A 24,391-nucleotide genomic window follows, 5' to 3' on the forward strand; every position below is an offset into this window, starting at 1 on the left:
AGGGATGATGTGGGAAAGCAAATAAATGACAACTTAGAAATTTCAAGGCCAGGAGTTTTTAAGACTGAGCTAAATAAATTATTGAGAGGAGCTGAGGAGTGCAATGTTGTAGAGCTTGTTACTGAAAATATTTTTCTAGAATTATGTTACTAAAGAAAATGTAAAAATATCTTTTGTTCACCTTGTAAACACTGGTCATTATTTTGTGTGTTTGTGTGTATGTATCATGGGTAAGATTTTTATTCCCTACAGAGTGTGTAGGAAAAGCTTATTAAAGGAGCTCTACTGACCTTAGATTAATATTAAGTCAAGCTCTCTGGTTAGGCGAGTAGTGTGCAAAAAATGAACTGTCATCTCTGCAATCATATTTCATACTTACAACTGTTTGTAAGTTAGTAATTTGTAAGAATTGTATTTGTTAGTATTTTTCACTCACCACTCTAAGGAAATTTGTTTCTATGGAAAGTACCTTCGTTGTTATGGTAGGAGTCAGTAGGTAGATTGGACCATAGATGGATGAATGCTCCTATTTTTCTACTTAAACTTTTTAAATTCACTTTCATTATTTTAAATGAAATTTTGTCTGTCTAAAATAACATTTTCCTCTAATAAAACATCTCTGTGAATTTCAGACTCCATTGAGGTATACAAAGACATTGCTGCTTCCTGTGGTTCTTGTAGTATTTATTGCAATTGTTAGAAAGGTATGTTTATCACTTGTGAGCTCTTTCTTGTAATAAAACATGTTCTTGTTTTTACATAGTTACATGTCCTTACACTTAGCTCAGTGTTAATATGATCCGATTTCTTACATGGGTTTAATAAAACATATTCTGTGTTTTCTTACTCATAGCTTTTGATCCACAGTTATAAGCCTTTAAAATGTTCTGCTATCTGCTAGTATAAACTAGATACAGGAAAGGATGGCTCAGATATTGATAGTGATGTTATTTGAGAAGAAACAGTTAAAGAGACTCTGTTCTCCCAGATACAACTTGCTTTGCCTGTGTCAGTCATTACTGACTTGTTTTTAATATTTATATATTGTTTCTTCTTTTTTAATCTTTTTAAAAATTAAAAAAAATTTACTGTCTCTTTAAAATATTTAACATATGCCTTTCTAAGTGATTTTGTACAGTATCCACTAACTCCTGGGTGATATTTATCAAAAGGAAAAATGGATTATTAATGATAGTATTAATAAACTAGATAAAATAAAATGTTTAGACTCCTAACTTGGCTTTAATAATGAAATTCTAAACCCAGATGTTCATAGGCCAGAGAATCTTCAATCTTTAATGAGAAAGAGCAGGTATGATATTCTCTGTTTTTTAAGGTAATCAATTGAAATTAATCTGTGATCAAATAAGAAATGTTAGACTCTGAAAGTTTTCTGATTTGTAATTAGTGATTTCTATGTTAATACAATGTCATGCATTTGTAGAATTTTCTACACTGTAATTTTCATTCATGTTATATATTTATATTGTGTTTATACCCTCCCAAAATCTTTTCACTTGTGTTATTTCAGTTGGTTATTTGACAGTCCTTTAGAGTAGACAGATAGTATCATCTCCATTTGATGGATGCAGAATTGGAAGATCAAAGAGGTTGTTTCCAGCCTCACATTTTGTCCATTAAAAAGGAAGAGAATTCTGCTATGCATATTTTCAACAACAAAAAAATTAATTATTTTTAAAAAGCAGCAAGAGGAGAGCAAGAACCAGAGTTGGCATCTTACCCCCACATTGGACATTGTATGTATTCAGCCTTGTATTCCCACAGAACTTTCAACTCCAGTCAGCACATATGTAGTCAGTTCCTCCTGCATGCCAGACCCCACACTTTATTTGCACTTTTGCTTTGCCTACTTTGTCTAGGTGTGCACCTAGTAGGTACTCAGACATTAGACATTGGCAGTCTAGAATGTGTACAGAAAAAGCCACCTGGATGGCTAGAGATGATCAGATTCAAGAAGCTGGGATGTTTTATGTAAAGAAGAAAAGATTCCAACAGAAAGAGGATAATTGTTTTCAAATATTTTAAAGCCTGTCGCTTGAAATAAGATTACTCATTCTCATTCCTTAGATAGATGTAGGGCGAGTTCTAGGAGATAGGACTTTTGACCATAGCTGTCCGAAGTTGGGAAGGACCGACTGGGAAAGTGTTAGAGATTCAAGTAACGGCTGGATGGTTTTTCAAGGCTGAATTAAAACCTGTCAGAAACATTGTAGAGAATGTCCATGCTGTGGATAGGATTTCAGATTAGATGACCTCTCAGTTCCTGCTGAATATGAAAACGTAGTGAGTGTGTTTCAAATACTTAAACAGCAGTGATTTTTCAGTCTCTGAGCCAGTTTTCCAGTTTTGTGTGTATATAGTTAAGGAGATGCAGTGCCAACAACCCTGGCTTGGTGGGAAGGAGTGCTGAATGTGAATTTGAAGCCGGAAGATGTGATTTCAGGACCCAGCAGTGCTTTCTTGGTAGTTGTCCATTTGAGCCTGTTTGCTTATCTGCAAAGAAGATTAAAAAAAAAAAAATCTGCCTTACAGTTTCCTTGGGTATTAAATTAGATATGATCAAACACTGTATAAATATAAGATTATGTTGTTATAAGTATTTTCTGAGTTATGTCAAATCTCCAAATACTTCTCAGATTTCTAATTAAAAGTTTTAGTTCAGTTAAAATTTTATATTTCTCAAAACTGCTATTCTAAAGTTTTTAAAAATCTGTTTACAGATTATTAGTGATATGCGGAGTGCCTTAGCTAAACAACAAACACATATAAGGTAAATATACTGTTAATAATCTTTATCAACTCCTGTATTAATCTGTTAAATAGGTATTTACAGTGCATTTATTTCATAGTTACATGTTGCGCACTCAGCATTTGATAATTGATGTTTTTGGTTGTCATTCCCCTTCTTTGCCTTTCTCATTGTTCCCTGTCTCTGCAGAGCACAGTGCATCACTTATTCCTACCCCAGTCTCCTCCAGCACAATCTGACAGTAGTCCTGTGCATAGTTGACACTTGAAGGACACAGCTTCATTCCTCAATTCACCAGGGAAAATGTATTCTTTGACTGATTTTAGGATCAATGGACTGCCTATTTTAGAGAAGGACAGGAAATATAAAGCTGTACCTAGACCTTACTTTATATACAAAATAAACTCCAGATGGATCAAAAATTTAAATATAAAAAAATGAAACCCAGGAGTATATTTTTATAATCTTATTTTAAGATAGATGACATAAAACCCATAAGCTAGAAGGAAGGATTGATAAAGTTGACGTGTTAAACAAACACTTTTGTTTGGTAAAAGATATAGTAAGTGTTGTTGGGGGAGGGGAGGACAAATTCATATTGGAGGAAATATTTGCAATGTATGACAAAGGATTAATATCTGTCATATAAAAATCTCCTACAAATTTATTTTAAAAATGCTTAAAGCCCATTAGAAAAATGAGTGAAGCACACAAAGAGGCATTTCAGAGAACAGGAAGTTCACATTTTCTCTTCCCCACCATATAGCATGTCCCATCGGGCCCCTTTCTGTTCTCTAACCATGGAAAATGGTGTCCTGCCTCTGGAACTTTGTAGGGGTTGTTGTCTATGCCCATTATTGCATCTCTCTTCCCCTAGCCTGGGTTTCTACACAATTAACTCTTTTACTCCTTGGCTTTTAAATGTCACCTTCGTCAAGACCCTTTTCCTGACCATCATTTCAGAGTAGATTCCTTGTCCCTTTCCTCACTGTTCTCTACCTTCACACCCTCTACCTTCCTGTCTCAGCATTTGTCATCATTTGCACTGATTTATTTGTTACCTGTATCTCCCGAGGGAGGGGTCATTTCTGTTCAATTCAACAGTTTATACTCAGTGACGGGCACATAGCAAAGAAATAGTAGTCAAATGAGTGAAGACATACAAATGACTAATGGACATGTGGAAAGGTGCTCAATTCTACAATAAAGAAATTTCATAATAGAGCAAAAACCTTTTTATTTATTTGTAAAGATTAAACAGATTAATTATATCCAGTGCTTCCAAAGGTGGGAGGAATGAGGTGGAAGAATGGTTTGACCATACCTAGCAGAACATACAGTGGGTCTGCCCTTTAACCCAGCAGTTCCACCGATGCAAATGTATCCTGTAGGAATGCTCATGGGAATGCAGAGATCATGTAAAAGATGACCACTGTGATATTGCTTGTCATGTGAAAAATGGAAACAACCAAATTGTTCATTAGTAAGGGATTTGTTTAATTATGACCTGATCATAGAGTGAAATGCTAGGCCATCTTTATGGAAATATTTGCATCATACATTATTGAGTTAAAAAAAATCACAAAATATTATATATAATTATACCTTTGTTTAAAATATGGAGATTTTGTATGTTTGTGTATAAGAGGCTGTTGGGAGGATAAAACCCTTAGCTATTAGAAATGTAAGATTAAAGGATGGAACGAAAGAAATTTTAATTCTAGTTTCATTGTTTTGTGAGATTTTTTAGGGAGTAGTTATTGTTGAATTCATGTGTGTCTAAGCTTTCTCTTATAACTTGGAAATACATGGCCTTACATTCTCACATCTAAATCTCTACCAGCTCAATAATAATTTATTGCGTATTCTCCTGAGGGCATCCTTATTCTCATTTAGAAACAATTTGCTCTCACAGTGCCCTTACTTATACCTGAAGCATTTGGGTTGAGGGCTCGGGACATGGAAAAGGTTCTGGTATATAGTGCCAACATTTCTCTTGATTTGAGGCAAAATTGTTTCTGAAGACCTTGGGAAGGAGATACAAAGGTACAGTATGCAGCTCTGGAAGACAAAAGTGGAAGTTTTCACAGAAACAAAGCAGCACTTTCTAAGAATAACTGAACTGTAGAAATAATTAAATAATTATAGAAAACCATTGAGCTTCTTGGGATTCAATTCAGATAGGATCAGAATTTTTTTTTTTTTTGGAACAGTAGTGACACATTGACATATTTCATGTAAGTACAAAGTCATAGGTCAGTATAGAAAGAAAAGGAGAACGATCAAGTGACACACTGACACATTTACAAAAATATTAAGATGAGAATACCAAACAACAAACCCGTTGCGATCGAATCGATTCCGACTCATAGCGACCCTAAAGGACAGAGTAGAACTGCCCCATGGGGTTTCCAAGGAGCACCTGGCGGATTTGAACTGCTTACCTTTTGGTTACCTTTTAACCACTACACCACCAGGGTTTCCATGAGAGTACCAGTATCCCCTTTATTCAGGACTTTGCCACTTAGTAGCTGTGTGACACTTTTGTAGGCTGTAAATTGAGATAATAAATGATTCTGAGATCAGAGTTAATAGGAATTACTGAGGTTATTAGCATTGTAGGTGCTTAATAAATGGTAACTCTGGTAATTTTTATTTTAGCCAGAGAGAAGAATAAAGAAGGATTCATTTCACCTCTTTTGTTTGCTGCATTATTTTACTGAGTTTCCTAATGTATTTTTGAAGCCAGATTTCCCAAATCAGATGTGTACTCCTGAGTTAGGGGTTTATTGAGTCATTCATTCATTTATAATTATAAATTAATATATAATAATTATAAATGAATGAATGAATTGAGCTCTATGTGCCAAGCCTTTTTCTAGGCCTTGGGAATATATCAGTGCTTAAGATAGAGAAAAGGAGCCCAGATGGTGCAGTGGTTAAGTGCTTGGCTGCTAACCAAAAGGTTGGCGGTTTGAACCTACCAGGAAAGATGTGACAATCTGCTTCCATAAAGATTACAGCCTTGGAAACCTTGTGAGGCAGTTCTACTCTGTCCTGTAAGATTGCTATGAGTCAGAATTGACTCCACGGCAATGGGTTTAAGATAGAGAAGGTATGTTATTGACTCACGTGGTTTCTACCTCTAGCCCAAACCTCTCATTTGATCTTCAAATTTACATGCTTATCTACTTATTTATCCTATCTACTTGGGTGTCTGATGATATCTTAGTCATATAGTGCTGCTATAACAGAAATACCACAAGTGGATAGCTTTAACAAAGAGAAATTTATTCTCTCATAGTCCAGTAGGCTACAAGTCCAAATTCAGGGCATCAACTCCAGGGGAAGGCTTTCTCGGTCGACTCTGGAGGAAGGTCCATGTCATCAATCTTACGCTAGTCTGGGAGCTTCTCAGTACAGGAACCTCAGGTCCAAAGGACACGCTCTGCTCCCGGCACTGCTTTCTTGGTGGTGTGAGGTCCCCGTGTCTCTCTCGTTGGCTTCTCTCTTCTATATCTCAGAAGAGATTGGCTTAAGACACTATCTAATCCTGTATGTCTCATCAATATTACTGCTGCTAATCCATCTTATTACATTATAGTGATAGCATTTACAACACATAGGGAAATCACATCAGATGATAAAATGGTAGACAATCATACAATACTGGGAATCATGACCTAGCCAAATTGACAGATACTTTTGGGGGACACAATTCAATCCATGACAGATGAGAATCTCAAATTTTATAAAATCGAGCCTCTGATTGTGCACCCTCTGCCAAAATGCTTCTCATGCATCCTCCCAATCTCTCATAGCAACTCCATTTTTCTGGTTGCTCAGCTCAAAAATCTTGGCATCATTCTTGACTCTGCTGTTTCACATCCTACAGCCAATCCACCCACATATCCTTCAGCATTCAGAAATATAGTTACAATTTGTCTACCACTTACCCCCTCTATCCTCGTCCTTATCGCACTGTCTCTCCTGGATTATTGCAGGAACCTCCTAACAGAGCTCACCGCTCGTAGCCTTCCTCCCCTAGTCTGTCCTCTACAACAGTGAAGTGATCCATTGAAAATAGAAGTCAGATCATATCACTCCTCTGTCCCAATAGTTTTCGAAATCACTCAGGAAAAATCGAAGTCCTTATTGTGACCACAGGGCCCTGCATCCTCTAGTCCCTTGTCATCTCTGGTCTCCCCTCCAACCCCCCGATCACCTCCTTGTGGTTAGCCCAACTTTTGCATCCTCTCTTCCCTCTGCCTAAAATGCTCTTCCTGGGAATCCTCAGAGCTCCCTCTCTCAGCTCCTTCAGATCTTGCTCAAGTATCATTTGATCAGGGACCACACTGATTAATACATGTCTTCCCATCACCTGCAGTCTTTTACCAGCTTCATTTTTCTCCACAGCATTTATCACCATGTGACATAGGATGTGCTTATTTATTTGCATTCAACTTACATGTGAGCTTTGTGAGGGCAAGGACTTTTCCTACCTTGTTTATTGATATATTCCCAGGGTTTTTAGGTGGAGGGATGGATTTGTATCTGTTACTTCTAAGGGGTTAATTTTAGTAGAGAGAGACAGATGCTAATCAAGTAAACCAATAAGTGAGAATTTTCTTTTCTATGAGAAAAGAGAGAAATGGAGTAGAGAGAAGGGGGACTGAAGGCAAGATAGTCAAAGGCCCCTCTGATGTCGTAAGGAACAAAGTCTAGTGTGACTGGAGCATCAGTGGTCAAGAAGAGTGAGGGTGGTAGGAGGTGAGTTCCAAGGGTGGGAAGTCGGGACCAGCTTAGGAAGACCATGTGTACCGTGGTGAGAAGTTTAGAGTTTATTCTCATTGCAAAGGGAACCCACTGGAGTAGATTTTTTAAGTAAGGGAGTGACACCATCAGCTTCTCATTTTCAAAATTGCCCTCATTGCTACGATGGGACTCGCCTGTAGGGGGCAGGAGTGAGATATGGGAGGATATGTAGACCTCTAAACAGGAGTCCCTCTACAAAGTAAAGAAACCAAGCAAAACTAAATGTAGGATGTTGTGACTGTTTGTATATTGCAGAGCTGAAGATGAAAATTCTTATGTGTTGGCATCCCTAGCCCTAAATTGTCTATTGCAGTAGTTGTGGGAGAGCTGAGGGGACGTGGGGAGTAGGAAGCAGGGGTATGGCACTGTGAAGGCTCTCAAAATTCCTCTCCAGTCCCAGCTTTGCCAGGATATCACCAGTGAAGTATTTGATAGGCACTATGTCTTCTGTTGGCCTCATTAATATCCATGTAGGCAAATATTCAGGATTTTACAACATTGTCTTTTAAAAAATAAGCTGTCTTAAATGACTGTATCACCAATTTGGGTCTATGCCTCTTAGTTGTTTTGATTTACATATATATGTCCTGAGGGAATATTTTAGAAATTGTCAAACTCATATTCCTAAGATAAAAATGCAAGTAAATGAACTAAGTTCTTCAATAATGATTCAATAGTACTTTTTTTGTTTTGTTTTTTCCTATTCCAGAAAGCACCAATTTGATCATGGAGAGGTAAAGACTTAACATACTGAAATTTTACTGATTTTAATGTTAATATATTTGGGCTTTGCTTTCTAGTTCCAGCTTCTAAGTTTATTGGCAGTTGTTACTGATCATCTTCAAAATACTTGTAGTATTTTTTTTGAGAATGCTGTGTGCAGAGTCACTGACCATTCATTTGTTAAAACAGTTATTAAGTAGGAGATGCATCTTCTCTGCTTTGGTGATCCCTACTGTAATAGCAGTTTCTTTCTGGAGCCCCATATATTTGTATGTGAGGAGTGCCTTTTGTGATTTGAAATCACTTTCCTCTGGCTCACTTTACCCAGAGGCCTTGGAGATGTGACTGGGTGTTGCTCCCAACTCCTCACAATCAGCCTAGGTTTTAATGGCAGTTCCAAGGTGGCGCTCCAGGATCTTGAAGCACCAGTTGTTTCTGTTTACCACTTTCCTGATTTGATCTGATGGTAGCGCCAGGGTAGACTCAGAAAAGTGGGCTTTGTTAACCACAGGCTTGACCCTCAGCAGAATTACAGAGAAGTTTGCCTTAGTGGCTTGATAATTTTAGCCATCTATTAAAATAAAGTGGCTTGATAGTGATTTTTAAAAATTGTTTTAGAAATTTCAGGCATTAAAGTAGTATTAATTTTTGCTGCTAAGAGAAAAGTACCCTTTTCTTTATATTTGTGTTTAGCAGTATTTTCTTAAACTTCACGAACGGGAGTAACAAACATTTTCTCTCTTTCTGTCTGTCCCTCTCAGCTGGTCTATCATGCACTGCAACTGCTAGCGTACGCAGCCCTGGGCATTCTGATTATGAGACTAAAACTCTTCCTGACCCCACACATGTGTGTGACGGCTTCCTTGATCTGCTCAAGACAGGTAAGACGTTTGTTACTTGAGAGTTATAGCTACTGTGATGGTTTTACTCTAGCTGTTGTTATTGAATGGCCCTAAAATAATACTGACTTGCCCAAAGTTCTTTAGATCCCTCTAGGTAAATTATAAATAAATTCTTCATGGCTTTATACTCATCTTTCCTAAAGGTTAAGGGCCAAATCTGATAAAATAGTCTTTGGTATACAACAAGCACCACATCAGTGCCGGCTGAGTTCATGAGTGATTGCTGCAGGTGCTGATAGAAAGCAGTGCTTAATTGTAGAAATATTTTTTTGTTTTGTTTTGACACTCATATTACAAAGAATTCTAACAATTGATTTCACGTTACAGATCCTTTCAAATTAAATGTTCTTTTTCAGTATCAAGCTTTTTCAAAGAATGTGTTTCATTTTTTGAATGTACATTTGTGTGCATACCCCTGACTTATACTTTTTTAAATGTAGTTAAAACCATGTTTTCCTGGATAACTGCCTCCTTGCTCTGTACTCACATATTTATGTATCTCCATATTGTCACCTTCCCATCAACAAAACAGCCACAGTGCAATAGCAATACTCCTTTTAAATTTAGAAAATAGATGGGAGTAGAGTGGTGGATAGAAAAATGAAAAACTAAAGGGTGTATGTCTTTAAAGAGCTTGAAATCTAGCTCTACAGACATGTAGAGAAAAACAGTAAGGGGAGAACAATAGGGACAAAGTGTTATTATTGAATATGGACTGTTTGAATATGGAAAAAGTTAGCCAGCCTCAAGGTGTTCCCAGTCAGAATGTTGCTATTATGGTAGAGAGCCATGACTTTCCAAAGGCTGACCTGGGATGGGGCCACTGTTCCTGACTCTCCACGCTGGGCCAGGAATGGCGACTGGTTGGAACATTCTTATCTTAAACTCCATCTCTATTATCTGTGTGACTGATAATAGAGAATCTTACCCCGGGGGCTGGCTTCCTGGGCATGTGACTTGGCAGTCTCACAGGGCCCTGCACTCAAGAAGGTCCCACACTTTGTTTAATGCTCTACTGTTGTGTCTTTAAAACTCTTAGTAATTTATAAACAAGGGGCCCCACATTTTCATTTTGCATTGTGTGCCTCAAATTATGCAGATGGTCTGGCCTTACCTGAGTCTAGGATGGAGAGAGCAGGTTGAAAAAAGAGCTTCTTAAATCATGTCTCACCCATATATGGCTGATGGTAGAATTCTTTTGTTCCTAAGGTCACTGTTTCTGGATAATTATCTTAGGGTAATTACTTTCTTATCAGGGACTAGAGCAGAGGCCATGTTCTTCTCTGGAAAGAGGGTTTGACAGCTCATTGGATACCTGTTGCTTTATACTAACAGTTGCCCATGCATTCTTAATTTGGTTTCAGCTGTTTGGATGGCTCTTTTGCAAAGCACATCCTGGTGCTGTTGTTTTTGCTGTATTAGCAGCAATGTCAATACAAGGTTCAGCAAATCTACAAACCCAGTGGAATATCGTTGGGGAGTTCAGCAATTTGCCACAAGAAGAACTTATAGAATGGATCAAATATAGTACTAAACCAGGTAAAAACATTATTAAATAAAGCTAGTGTTTTCCCCACAATTTATATACCATCACAGAATCCTAAATCCAGGCTACTTTCAGCTTCCGAAGCAGTGCTGCTTCTAAAAAGTGAGATATCAATCTTACTAAATTGGTTTGCAGGGGAAATGCTACACATTTTCATAGTAACTTATTCTGTTGTTTTCCATAAATTCTAGCTTTTTCAAAACTCATCCAAATTTACACATGCCACATTTAAAAATAACTTTTGTTATGCTTTTTTCCTAATGAATTTTTAATTTTATGTCCTTCGCATTCCTTCTTGAAATGAACTCATGGACTGTTAACTCATTCACGTACAGAAAAGGGAGCCCTTGTTGTCATCAGAGTATCAGTTGAAAGATTGAATGTTTGATCATCTTCAGAATTTTTTGGAACTACAAAACTTTTCTAGTTAATTTGATATGTCTTTCCTAGAATCAGGAAAGATTTCTAAGATATTTGTTTAAAAAAAGAAAGAAAAGTAGCCCCTAATGATAACGATGAGGCTCTATTTTCCAAGGAAAATATCTTACTCAAGCCTCTGTGCTAGCCACAGCTGTATCATCCATTGGCTTCATTCTGGTTCTGCCAGTGAATCTTTGAGTCATTAATCTCTCTGGGCCTCAGCTTCTTCATCTGTGAAGTACTTGGGTTGAACTGGAAGGAGACTCCTTGAACTCTCAAGAGTGTTTTCCTGAGAACTTCCTTCTTGTCTCCCAGACGCGGTGTTTGCAGGAGCCATGCCCACGATGGCAAGTGTTAAACTCTCTGCTCTCCGGCCCGTTGTGAATCACCCACATTATGAAGATGCAGGGCTGAGGTTAGTACACAGTTTTCATGTTGTTAAAAACAAATTTCTCATACAGTAGATAGTGAGTGAGGGGACAAGCAGAATAACAAGTATTTCAGAAAGGACTAATGAGCCGAGATTGAGAGAGTAGTAGAGAGAAATGCTGGAAGAAGACTGCTAAATTACACAAACTGTTTGAAGCGCCACAGGGCAACACAACTCCAAACTTTAAAATTATCTCCTCTACCGGGCCGGAAGGTGAAATTATACTTTGTTAGTTTTCTACAGGTTAACAAGGCTTCAAAACATGTAGGTCCTTATTAGTTAGAGTTCTGTCCCCTAGAGCAGGTGTAAATGGATTGGCAGGCATCCTCATTAAAAACCTACTGCATGAGATGAAAGAATCAAACCACCATCTTTGCCTTTTCCAATTTGGGATAGTTTATTCTTTTACAATCTCTTCTTTTGGTCATTTTCTATCCCAAAGGTGTGGGTTTGGCCAAATCAATCTTGTGATTTAGTATTATTAATTTGAAGTTGTTATTTGGCCTCTTATTTACCTAGGTGGCTCTGAGTCCCTGTGTGTCAGAATCGACTCAACAGCAATGCGTGGTGGGTGATTAATACCTAGTTACCTATTAATAATAAGCATCTGTTTACCTAGGTGCCTATTATTACCTGTTAATGCCTCTATAAGAAAAAAAAAAAGCTTATAGCTTAGTCTAGGAGTAAACTTTTCTCTGGACTCAGGCTTTCTAAAGTCTCTACAGACACATACACACACACACACACACACACACATAGATATAGATATAGGTATATATTTGTCTGGCAGGGCTGTCAATTCTGTTTTGACGGAAATATTTTATTGCCTCTATCAATTTGTTTATTCCAAGATTAGCAACCAAGAACCATACCAAGATTTTGCCTGCAGTGCTTGTAACTGTGGGAGTATCTCACTTTCTCTGCGATTTCCAAAGCTTGCCACTGTACTTGACCTACCAGGAAGTGACATTGTTGACCACCTGTACAACCGGAAATCTGTAAACCATAGAGCAGGTGCCAGACCAGTGTCCTGGGAGAACTTTGTGGACCATTTCCACGCATGGGATCCAGTGCTTATTCCTTAATAGTGAGGATTGTCAAAAAGAACTAAATGAGATTTACCACTAAATGTGACTTTGCTTAAATATAGCCTGGTAGGAAAATGGGTAGATTCTTATTAAACTTTTGGAAATAACTATATTGCTACAAAAAGTAAAGGCACTCAGTAAAGGGGCTTTGTGAAATATTGGTTGTTGCTCTTTTCTTTGTAGAAAGACCAGTAGATATTTGTCATATTGTCTGTGGAATTGTCATATATTTCTCAGTAGTGCTATCTTCCAGAAGTTTTGACTGTTTTAGGTATATGGCAATTAGAGTAAAATTAACTCATTGTAAAAATGTATATCTGACTTCCAATTGCTAGGATCATCATCACCCTTAAGTCCCCCTGAAAATTCATTAGCTTATAGCTTTTATTAAGGTTTTCCTATAGGCTATTTTCGTTGAATTCTGAGGATTTAGTTGAAAGAGAATCTCATTCAAAGAGTGTTTTATTCTGGTTTCAGCAATATCGCTTCCTAGATGAGGGTTAGGGATGGGTCAAGAAGAGAGGAAAAGACTTCTTCATATGCCCATCAGAAAAATAGAACTTTAGAAACATTTCCAACAGTATTCCAGAGCCGATAGCCACAGTTGAATTTCTCCCGTGAGTTTCACTCAGGCCACCTTGTTTTCTCTCATCCTTGACTGAGAGTTGTCTTTTACAAATGCCTCGAAATTGTCTGGTAGTCTTCTAAGTGTGTACTTGTGGAGGTGATGTCTACCTATAGGGAAGCCTGTTCTCAGACTCTGTTCCCAGCGTTATCAGTAGTCAGGAGGGAGGACTTGATGCAGTCCTTCTGATTTTTTTTTTTTTTAAGACTCAATTTTTGTGGCCTGTGGCTTACAGCAGAGATCTTTAGCCATATATGAGAGGACAACAGAAAACACTTTTTGATGGATAAGACTGAATGCCTCTGGTTAGTTTATTCTAGTAACCACCAATATTACAATGGAGGAGAATGGAATCCTCTCTTAGAGTATGATTGACCCATCTTGAAAGGTATTCAGTCCTGAAATACAGTCATATAATAACACTGTATCTTTACATGATTAACCTGGAGTGGATTGAACTTTTCTTTTTGACTTGGCAGATTTTTCTGTATTTGAAGCTTGTGTCTTGTAGTGGTTATAAAAGGAAAGATCAGATCTTTGATGCTACCTAGTGGCTGAATTGCAAGTGCTAAAAATTATTTGGATATCAAAAAATATCTTGTCAGTTTTATGTCTCTGAATCTCTAACCTCAGAGAAAATCATTATCAAGAGTTGTCATTGAAGACTTGTCATCAGATTACAATAAGAACCTATGTTCTTTGTTTGAGAACAAAGAGTGCTTGTAGCTTGGGCTACAACCCAAAGTGTAAAATGAATGTCCAAAAGCGCATACTGATGTAAATAAATGATTAAATTAATAAATAACTGGGGAAGAAGAGACAAATCTCCCATGCTGAATTCCAAAAAATTTATGTCCATACTTTGCTCTCATGGAGGTGGAACATAACTCATACCCCTAAGTGTGGACTGGATATAACAGCGTCTTTCCAAAAAGTACATTATGAAAAAGGGGTATAAAGAGTAACTTCACAGCAGAGAAACCTGACAAATGCGACCTCAGCCAGGTGATCAAGGTTAACATCAACAGCAATAAGTCATGTTGATAACATATGCCTTTCATATGATGTGATGAGAGTGGCACTTTACCTGTGTTCTCTTTGCCCAAAGCCAATAACCCCATTCTAATCATGAGAAAAACCTTCGACAAATCCCAATTGAGAATTGATAAACAAAATGTGGTATATCCATACAATGGAATATTATTTACCCGTAAAAAGGAATGAAGTACTGATATATGCTAAAACATGGACGAATCTTGAAAACACTATGCTAAGTGAAATAAGCCAGTCACAAAAAGGCAGATATTGTATGGTTCCATTTATTTAAATGACCAGAATAGGCAAATTCATAGAGACAGGAAGCAGAGGGGGGTTGCCAGAGGCTGAGGGAGAAGTGGAATAGGGAGTGACTGCTTAATGGGTAAGGGGTTTCTTTTTGGGGATGATATAAATGGCATGGAGCCATGGTGGCGTAGTGGTTAAGCATTCAGCTACTAACTAAACGGTTGGCAGTTTGAATCCAACAGCTGCTCCTTGGAAACCCTATGGGGCAGTTCTGTTCTGTCCTGTAGGGTGGCTATGAGTCAGAATCCACTCGATGGCAACGGGTTTTTAATTAATGGTGTGGAATTAGATGGTGGTTATAGTTGTATAACATTGTGAATATACAAAAAAAAATCATTGAATTGCACACTTTAATAATAGTTAAAATGGTGAATTTTATCTCAATTTAAAAATCTGTTTTTTTTTTACTTTTTTTTTTTTTACTTGTTGTAATTAAATGAAGTTTACATTTCAAGTTAGTCTCCCATACAAGTTTTTTTTTTTTCACATACATTGTTAAGAGACCCCAACCGCTCACCCCATTCTGCGACAGCACACTCCTCACCTCCGCCCGATTCCCCGTGAACATTCAACCAGCTCCTAACTCTCTCTGCCTTCCCGTCTCACCTCTGGACAGAAGCTGCCCCTTTGGTCTCTTGTATCTACTTGACTAAGAGGCACATTCTTCACGAGTATCACTTTATGTCCCACAGTCCAGTCCAATCCCTGTCTGAAGAGTTGGCCTCGGAAATTGTTTTAGCTCTGGGGTGATAGAGAGTCCAGGGGCCATGCTCTCCGGGGCGCCTCCAGTCTCAGTCAGACCGTTAAGTCTGGTCTTCTTACTAGAATTTGAGTTCTGCATCCCATAATTCTACTGCTCCATCAGGGACCCTCTGTTTGTTCCCTGTCAGGACGTTCATTGGTGGTAGCCGGGCACCATCTAGTTCTTCTGGTCTCAGGATGATGAAGTCTGGTTTATGTGGCCCGTTCTGTCTCTTGGGCTAGTACTTTCCTTTTGTCTTTGGTATTCTTTGTTCTCCTTTACTCCAAGTGGTTGGGACCAATTGATGCATCTTAGATGGCCGCTTGCAAACTTTTAAGAGCCCAGACGCCACTCACCAAAGTAGAATGCAGAACGTTTTCTCAATAAGCTTCGTTATGCCAGTTGATATAGAAGTCCCCTGAAAGCATGGTACCCAGACCCCCTATCCCTGCTGCTGTGTCTCTCAGTTATTTTATTGTACTGAGGAAACTTCTTAGCTCTGGTTTAGTCCAGTTATGCTGGCTTCCCCTATAGTGTGTGCTGTCCTTCCCTTCACCTAAGATGATTCTTACCTACTATCTAGTTAGTGGATAACCTTTACCCTCCCTTCCCACCCCGGTAACCATCAAAGAACGTTTTCTTCTGTGTTTAAACCTTTTCTTGAGTTCTTATAATAGTGGTCTTATACAGTATTTGTCCGTCTGCGACTGACTAAATTCACTCAGCATAATAAGTTCCAGCTTCCACCAAGTTATATGATGTTTCACAGCTTCATCATTGTTCTTTATCGTTGCATAATATTCCATTGTGTGGATATACCGTAGTTTGTTTATCCATTCGTCCATTGATGGGCACCTAGGTGGCTTCCATCTTTTTGCTATTGTGAACAGTGCTGCAGTGAACATGGGTGTGTGTATATCTATTCATGTGACGGCTCTTGTTTCTCTAGGATATATTCCAAGGAGGAGGATAGCTGGATCGTATGGTACTTCTATTTCTAGCTTTTTAAGGAAGTGACTAATCGATTTCCAAAGTGGTTGTACCATTTTACATTCCCAACAACAGTGTATAAGTGTTCCAGTCTCTCCACAACCTCTCCAGATATTCAGATATCCTGAGTATCTTCTTTTGTGAAGTGCCTGTTCGTATCCTTTGCCCATTTTTTAATTGGGTTATTTGTCTTTTTGTTGTTGAGGTTTTGCAGTATCTTGTAGATTTTAGAGATGAAACACTGATCGAATTTGTCATAGCCAAAAGTTTGTTCCCAGTCTGCAGGTTGTCTTTTGACTCTTTTGGTGAAGTCTTTTGATGAGCATAAGTGTTTGATTTTTAGGAGCTCCCATTTATCTAGTCTCTCTTCTGGTGCTTGTGCATTGTTACTTGTGGTTCATATTGTGTTTATGCCATGTATTAGGGCTCCTAGCGTTGTCCCTATTTTTTCTTCCATGATCGTTATCATTTTCGATTTTATATTTAAGTCTTTGATCCATTTTGAGTTAGTTTTTGTACATGGTGTGAGATATGGGTCTTGTTTCAGTTTTTTGCATATAGATATCCAGTTATGCCAGCACCATTTGTTAAAGAGACTATCTTTTCCCCAGTTAATGGACTTTGGGCCTTTGTCAAATATTAGCTGCTCATAGGTGGATGAGCTTATATCTGGATTCTCAACTCTGTTCCATTGGTCTATGTATCTGTTGTTGTACCAGTACTGGGCTGTCCTGACTACCGTGGCCGTATAATAGGTCCTAAAATCAGGTAATGTAAGGCCTCCCACTTTGTTCTTCTTGAGTAATGCTTTATTTATTCGGGGCCTCTTCCCTTTCCATATGAAGTTGGTGATTTGTTTCTCCATCTCATTAAAAAGTGCTGGTGGAATTTGGATCGGGATTGCATTGTATCTGTGGATTGCTTTGGGTAGAATTGACTTTTTCACTATGTTGAGTCTAGCTATCCATGAGCAAGGTATATTTTTCCACTTATGCAGGTCTCTTTTGGTTTCTTGCAGTAGTGTCTTGTAGTTTTCTCTGTAAAGATCTTTTACATCTCTGGTTAGATTTATTCCTAAGTATTTTCTCTTCTTGGGGGCTATTGTAAATGGTATTGATTTGGTGATTTCGTCTTCGAGGTTCTTTTTGTTGGGGTAAAGGAATCCAACAGATTTTTGTATGTTTATCTTGTGTCCTGAAACTTAGCTGAAATCTTCTATTAGTTCCAGTAGTTTTCGTGTGGATTCTTTGGGGTTTTCTGTGTATAAGATCATATCATCTGCAAATAGAGATACTTTGACTTCTTCCCTACCTATTTGGATGCCCTGTATTTCTTTTTCTAGCCTAACAGCTCTGGCTAGGACCTGCAGCACAGTGTTGAATAATAGTGGTAATAGAGGGCATCCTTGTCTGGTTCCTGTTCTCAAGGGGAATGCTTTTAAAGTCTCTCCATTTAGGATGATGTTTGCTGTTGATTTTGTATAAATGCCCTTAATTATACTGAGGAATTTCCCTGCTATTCCTATTTTATTGAGAGTTTTTATAATGAATGGGTGTTGGACTTTGTCAATGCCTTTTCTGCATCGATTGATAAGATCATTTGGTTCTTGTCTTTTGTTTTATTTATGTGATGGATTACGTTGATTGTTTTTCTAATGTTGAACCATCCCTGCATACCTGGTATAAATCCCACTTGGTCATGGTGAATTTTTTTTTTTGATATGTTGCTGAATTCTATTGGCTAAAATTTTGTTGAAGATTTTTGCATCAATGTTCATGAGGGAAGTTGGTCTGTAATTTTCTTTTTTGTGGTGTCTTTACTTGGTTTTGGTATCAGCGTTATGCTGGCTTTATAGAATGAGTTTGGGAGTATTCCATCCGTTTCTATGCTCTGAAGTACCTTTAGTAGAATGGGTGTTATCTCTTCTCTGAAAGTTTGGTAGAATTCTCCAGTGAAGCCATCCGGGCCAGGGCTTTTTTTTGTTGTCAGTTTTTTAATAACCTTTTCTATCTCTTCTTTTGTTAAGGGTTTGTTTAGTTGTTCTACCTTTGTTTGTGTTAATTTAGGTAGGTAGTGAGTTTCTGGAAATTTGTCCATTTCCTCTAGGTTTTCAAATTTGTCAGAGTACAATTTTTCATAGTAATCTGTTATGATTCTTTTAATTTCAGTTGTGTCTGTTGTGATATCACCCATCTCATTTCGTATATGGGTTATCTGCTTCCTCTCCTGATTTTCTTTTGTCAGTTTGGCCAATGGTCAATTAAAAAATTTTTTTTAAAAAATCCCAATTAAGTGACATTCTACAAAATACCTAACCAAAACCAAAAAAAAAAAAACAAAACAACACTAATCCCGGTGCCATGAAGCCGATTCCAACTCATAGCAGCCCTATAGGACAGAGTGGAACTGCCCCATAGGGTTTCCAAGGAGCGGCTGGTGGATTTGAACTGCTGACCTTTTAGTTAGTAGCTGAGCTCTTAACCACTGCGCCACCAGGGTCCCAATACCTGACCAGTACTCCTTAAAACTATCAAGGTTATAAAAAATAAGGAAAGTCTGAAAAACTGTCACAGCCAAGCGGAGCCTAAAAAGACAGCTAAATGTAATGTGGTATCCTGGTTGGGATCCTGGAACATAAAAAGGACAATAGGGAAGTCCTTTAAAATTTGAATGAAGTATGAAGTTTAGCTAATGATGTTGTTGTTAGGTGCCGTAGAGTTGGTTCTGACTCGTAGCAACCCTGTGTACAACAGAATAAAACACTGCCCAGTCCTGCTTCGTCATCACAATTGTTATGCTTGAGCCCATTGCTGAAGCCACTGTGTCAGTCCGTCTTGTTGAGGGTCTGCCTCTTTTTCACTGACTCTCTACTTTACCAAGCACGATGTCCAAGCATATTGGTTAATTTGTTGTGACAAATGTACCATAGTAATGTAAGATGTTAACAGGAGGGGAAACTAGGTGCAGGTATGCAAGAACTCTCTGCAGTATTTTTCTATAAATCTAAAATTATTCTGAAATTAAAATTTATTTAAAAAGTACAATGTCTTGGTCATCTAGTGCTGCTGTAACGGAAAGGACAAAAATATAATGATATAATAGCTAGAAAAGAGGATATAATCAGAGATAAAGTGAAAGAAAGATTTCTGAGATTAAACAAACATTTGTGAAAACAGATTGATGGAGCTCATTTTAGGATAAAAATGTTAAAAAGTGACTCTCGCATAGACATAGCATGATGAACTCTTTGAATTATAGACTAAAGAAGGTCTACCTACAAATATGTACCTACAAAGTACCAAAAGCAGTTGAAGTGAGCCGCATCAATAAAATGCCATCAGGAGCGATGTTTACAGTGTATTAAGTTTAAAGGCTTGTGGATGAAGAATGTTTTAAATCTAATTAAGTTTACTTTTTGTGCATAAAAACATCAACAAGATGTTCTTGGAATTGCCAGTGCTCAACAAATATTCTACTCATGTACTTTTCTTAAAGATGAACCCTGTCTGATCTATCGATGAAGTAAAACGAAGGCCAAACTATAGTATAAATGCGCTGAGACCATTATCAGAAACCAAAATGGGAAATAATTCTAAATCATTATTGTACGTCTAATTATAGAAATAAATGCAAACAATGAAAATTACTCTTGATTCATAAGATTTACAATATAAAAAGACCAACAGCTTGCATCTTAAACACTGGATTATATGAAGTACGTGGAGAAGTGGGAGATTGTATTAAATAGAATAGCTAAATCCTTGCCTTAAATATTGGGGCTTCCTTTGGAATTACTTTTACTCTCACCTCTTGGTTTAAGTTCCATGTCTGATCTATCTTTGTGCTTCCAACAATTTCTATCACAGTAAATTAAGAGAGTAGGTTTTATTTTCTCTAAAAAGAATTTCAGTTAATAGTAGAAGTCAAGCCTGAAACTGAGAAATACAGAAACTCTTGTTTTTTAGAACTTGGATGACAAATTTATTTGATTTTGTGTTGCTGCCTAAGAGAAATTGCATCTTGCTTGCATAGATTATATAGGTAATTGTTATGGGCTGAGCATTTCCTACAGTTGATCACATGGAGGAAGGTCAGAATATCTTCGAACTGGTGGCAGAATTGAAGTGTGCACAGCAAACGTAACAGTAATCAGAAAAAACTACTCAGTTTAGGGTATGGGTGTATATATATGTGTGTTGGTTGGGAGGAGTGGTTATTGTTAGATATGACTATATTATTTTTGTCATTCTTTTATGTGTACATAGCAATCTTTTATTTTTAAGTAATAAAGTGTAAATTGCCATTACTGGCGGCATACCTTGTTTTAAAAAATGCCTTGTTTATTTTATTTTTGAGAATTACTATATTTTCCTAATTTAGAGTCTCATGTCCTCTTGCAAGAGGAAATAGATTTAATTTTCATGTAATTTCTAGGGTAGTTAAAGCTATTCATTTGTTAAGTGATTGGGTGAATCCTATTGATTTTTTTTTGCATAACTGGGGTCTACATTTTATAAATAAAAAGCTTTAGCTTCTTCATTTAAAAAAATAATCAGTTTTAGGAAGCTAATTTCCAGAGTGATCTTGTTGAAGTAAGTTTAGTTTTTTTAAATCTAGAAATAACATGGAGAACCATTTAATGCTAATTATTGTTGGTATAAAAGATCGAACTGTTGCAGCTTCAGACTAGGTCTGTAGTTGTGTTTGTATAGCTCAGCACTGTCCACCAGGAGCGGATTAACCAGTAAGCAAGCTACGCACGGGCATATTTATGTTTATTTACGAATCTGTAGTGAGCAGTTTACAATTTTACATGGGTTTCACCACATCAAAGACATGAAATTGTGCACTACAGATCAGAAAGTAAGTGCAGGTAAACTGGTGCATGCCTTGTTTATTGGGTAATCTGTCCCTGTGTCCACACACAGGGTATCTTACTCTTATTTGTGATAGAATGATGACGAATTTAAAAATAAAAACAAACAAAAAAAGACTAGTTTTGGAAACATAGGAATGCATTTAAAACCAAGCTTCTTCCCCTTGGACTCCGTATGCTACACCTGCCTTTGCTTTGTCTTTTGACTTCTCCGATGCCCCTATATTGTCTGTCTGTGTCTTCTCTGAGGCCAGCTCTAACTCTAAATATCCTCTCATACCAGCTGCAGATGTAGTTCTTCTTCTCTGACCCTAACCACAAGAACTAGGTCAGATCTTACAAGTTAAAGTGCACAGTCCTCCAGACTGCCACATTTACCCAGGATTTCAGATGCCAGCCGTCAGTTCTGGAGTCCCCAGGCCCTCCTCACTTCTGACACTTTCACTACAAATTTGGGGGTTCTCATTACCTCCTTGGGTTCAGTAATTCAGTAGAATGATTCTCAGAACTCAGGAAAGCACTATACTTCCTATTACAGTTTAATTATAGCAAAAAGGATTCAAATGAAAGGATGTCCAGGTCGAAGTCTGGGAGAGTTCCTGGTACAAAGCTTCCGTGTCCCACAAAGGGACGTGCCAGCCTCTAAAACATTGATGCTGCTCACCAACCAGGAAGCTCACTGAGCTTCTGTGTCCAGAGTTTTTATTGGAATCTCATTACATAGGCATGATTGACTGATCGAACTCAATCTCATGTTCACCTCCCTCCCCTGAGGCTGGGCTGACATCACGTGGGGGATCTTTCTGGCCTGGCCAGCCCCACCCAAGTGTCACATCACTAGCATAACCTGTCAGGTGTGGTCCAGAGAACAAAGATACTCCAACCATTCCAGAAATTCTAAGAGTTTAGAGGTTATCTCTCAGGAACCAAGGACAAAGACCAAATTCTTTGGTAAAGTTAATTGTGTATCCTACATCCCTTAACATGAATTCCTGCAAAGCATTTTCTCTTGACCCAATTCTTCTGTATAGTCTTTCTTCTAGTCACATTTAGTGCTTTCTTCCAAATATGTTGATTGTATCCTTTTTAATCTTGAAACTCTTCTACCCAACTGTTTTTTTTAAAGGGCCAGAACAAAGATAGTATACTCAATGTATAGTCGAAAAGCAGCTGAAGAAGTGAAGCAACAGTTGATCAAGTTAAAAGTCAATTATTACATTCTAGAAGAGTCATGGTGTGTAAGAAGATCTAAGTGAGTATTCAACACAGTGTTTTATTTTCATAGAGCATGAAAAGTTAATTGAGTTTCATGACAAGTGCCTTGGTGGCATGTGTGAAATGCGCATAACATTTTACAAAGTGTAAGTGGAAAACCTTTCTTAGATAAATATTTGAATGAGCTTTTTCTTTTCTGTTCATTATAAGTATCTGTTTCTTTTATACTGATTTGCATGTACCTTAAAGAGATTGTATTGACATGATGATCTCTGAAATTACTCATATTTACCTTGGATAAAACTATTATCAAAGGTAGATCTGTTGTCTTTCAAAAGGCTCCCAGAGTCTCAAACAAGATAATATAATTATCTCATTGTAATGAAGTAGTCAATCAACTGAGGAGTCAGGGCCTCCACTGTCCACACCGATTTCAGTCCACACCACATCCTGTGGGTAGATGCGACCCCTCTCAGCTCAACTTGAAATGAAGCTTTCCTTTCTTGCTGTTTCACATCTTATTTTAGTTGGAAAATAATTAACGTCACTGTGACCCAGATTCTGATGGTTAACATTAAAAAACCTATCTGTTTATACAGAGAGGTTCATTAAGCAGGGTATAGCTACAAGTGTCAGTAAGATTTTGAGAAAAAATATGAATTCCAACGTTGACTGTTTAGAAATGATGGTGCTCATGGGTGGCTGGACAGCGAATGACAGTAGCCTGCTGTGACATTCATCAGTTCTCACCTATTAAAGTATGAAGGCATTCACTTGATGAAGAGCATGAGAAGCGGTTTCATCAGAAGTGAATGCTATTTTATGGAATACTATTATTTTTAAAATTCTCATTACTCTGTTATTAAACAGAAGATTGATATAGCTGTGGCTTTTTCACCATACATTTCAGTGATATGCAAGGTTATTATGACAAAACTGTCCAGTATTGACTCATAAGTGAAAATAATTTTGCAATATAGCATCTACATATCTTTTTCCACAAGGAAACTTAAATAATTGCTTATTGTTGAATGATTTTCTATGAATATATGCCAAGTGAACTGATTTTAATCAGCATTTATAGGAAAGATTATTGTTCCGATAGTTTAGAAAATAAGAATATATATGAAATATATATACTTGGCTTTAATTAACTTTATGTTATATAAATTTAAGACCAAAAAGTCATAAGCATCTCTTACAACAATTTTATGAAGACATCCTAGTAAATGAATGGTGGGCTGACATTGATCTCAGTTTCTTGGCAGAGATTTTTACCAGAATTGGGATCTTCTTTCTTGCTTTGGGCTCCACTCTTCAATTCAGTTACGACAATCTGAGACACCTGTAGGTTACTGAGACGTAAACATAATTTTCATAGCCTGTTTTCCTCTCCAAGCTAACAATGAATCTTGATTCAAGAGTCTTCGTTTTTTTCCTAGTTGCTGCATAGTGTTTTGAATATATGAAGATAGCAAAGGCTGGGTTGTTTTGTGTTCTAAGATGTTTGTAGAGCTCCTTGGATTTGATTACTGGAGTCATCTCATGCTCTCATAAGCAGAGTGCTGTTTTGTGGACAAGAAGGGATGTAAAGACAAATTGAGGAAGTACGGCAGTGAAATTGTGCACACTAAACAAAGCCAGCAGCCAATTAACTGGCTTCAGATTGTCTCCTTGTAGAGCTAGCTTTTAGACACTTAAACTGAGAGCTTGGGGTGGGTGGAGTGTGTGTCTGATTCTCCCACATGACCTTGACTTGCCATTGTTGTGTCTGTCCCAGCAAGAGTTGAACCAGAGGAAGCTAAGAAAGTAGCTTTCTCCCATCTGTTTTCCCCACTCAGTAACTAAAACAACACTCTCCATCTACTACTACAAGATTTAAGCCAGACTGATGATAAATCTCAA

The 24,391-nt window shown here is 37.6% G+C and overlaps 1 protein-coding gene across 4 annotated transcripts in view; it reads left to right on the plus strand.

Moving 5' to 3' along the window:
* DPY19L1 (dpy-19 like C-mannosyltransferase 1) overlaps nt 1–24,391 on the plus strand; it is a 124,068-nt gene that overhangs the window by 94,310 nt on the left and 5,367 nt on the right. For all 4 annotated transcript variants that reach the window (XM_012558109.2, XM_023739584.1, XM_023739583.1 and 1 more), the window contains 7 exons: nt 633–704; nt 2,742–2,791; nt 8,295–8,319; nt 9,070–9,189; nt 10,575–10,749; nt 11,492–11,591; nt 22,398–22,523. In XM_012558109.2, the coding sequence (XP_012413563.2) occupies nt 633–704; nt 2,742–2,791; nt 8,295–8,319; nt 9,070–9,189; nt 10,575–10,749; nt 11,492–11,591; nt 22,398–22,523 (668 nt within the window). The remainder of the gene's footprint in view (nt 1–632; nt 705–2,741; nt 2,792–8,294; nt 8,320–9,069; nt 9,190–10,574; nt 10,750–11,491; nt 11,592–22,397; nt 22,524–24,391) is intronic.

Source organism: Trichechus manatus, unplaced genomic scaffold (assembly GCF_000243295.1).
Source record: "Trichechus manatus latirostris isolate Lorelei unplaced genomic scaffold, TriManLat1.0 scaffold00137, whole genome shotgun sequence".
In the NCBI taxonomy this organism is placed as follows: Eukaryota; Metazoa; Chordata; class Mammalia; order Sirenia; family Trichechidae; genus Trichechus; species Trichechus manatus.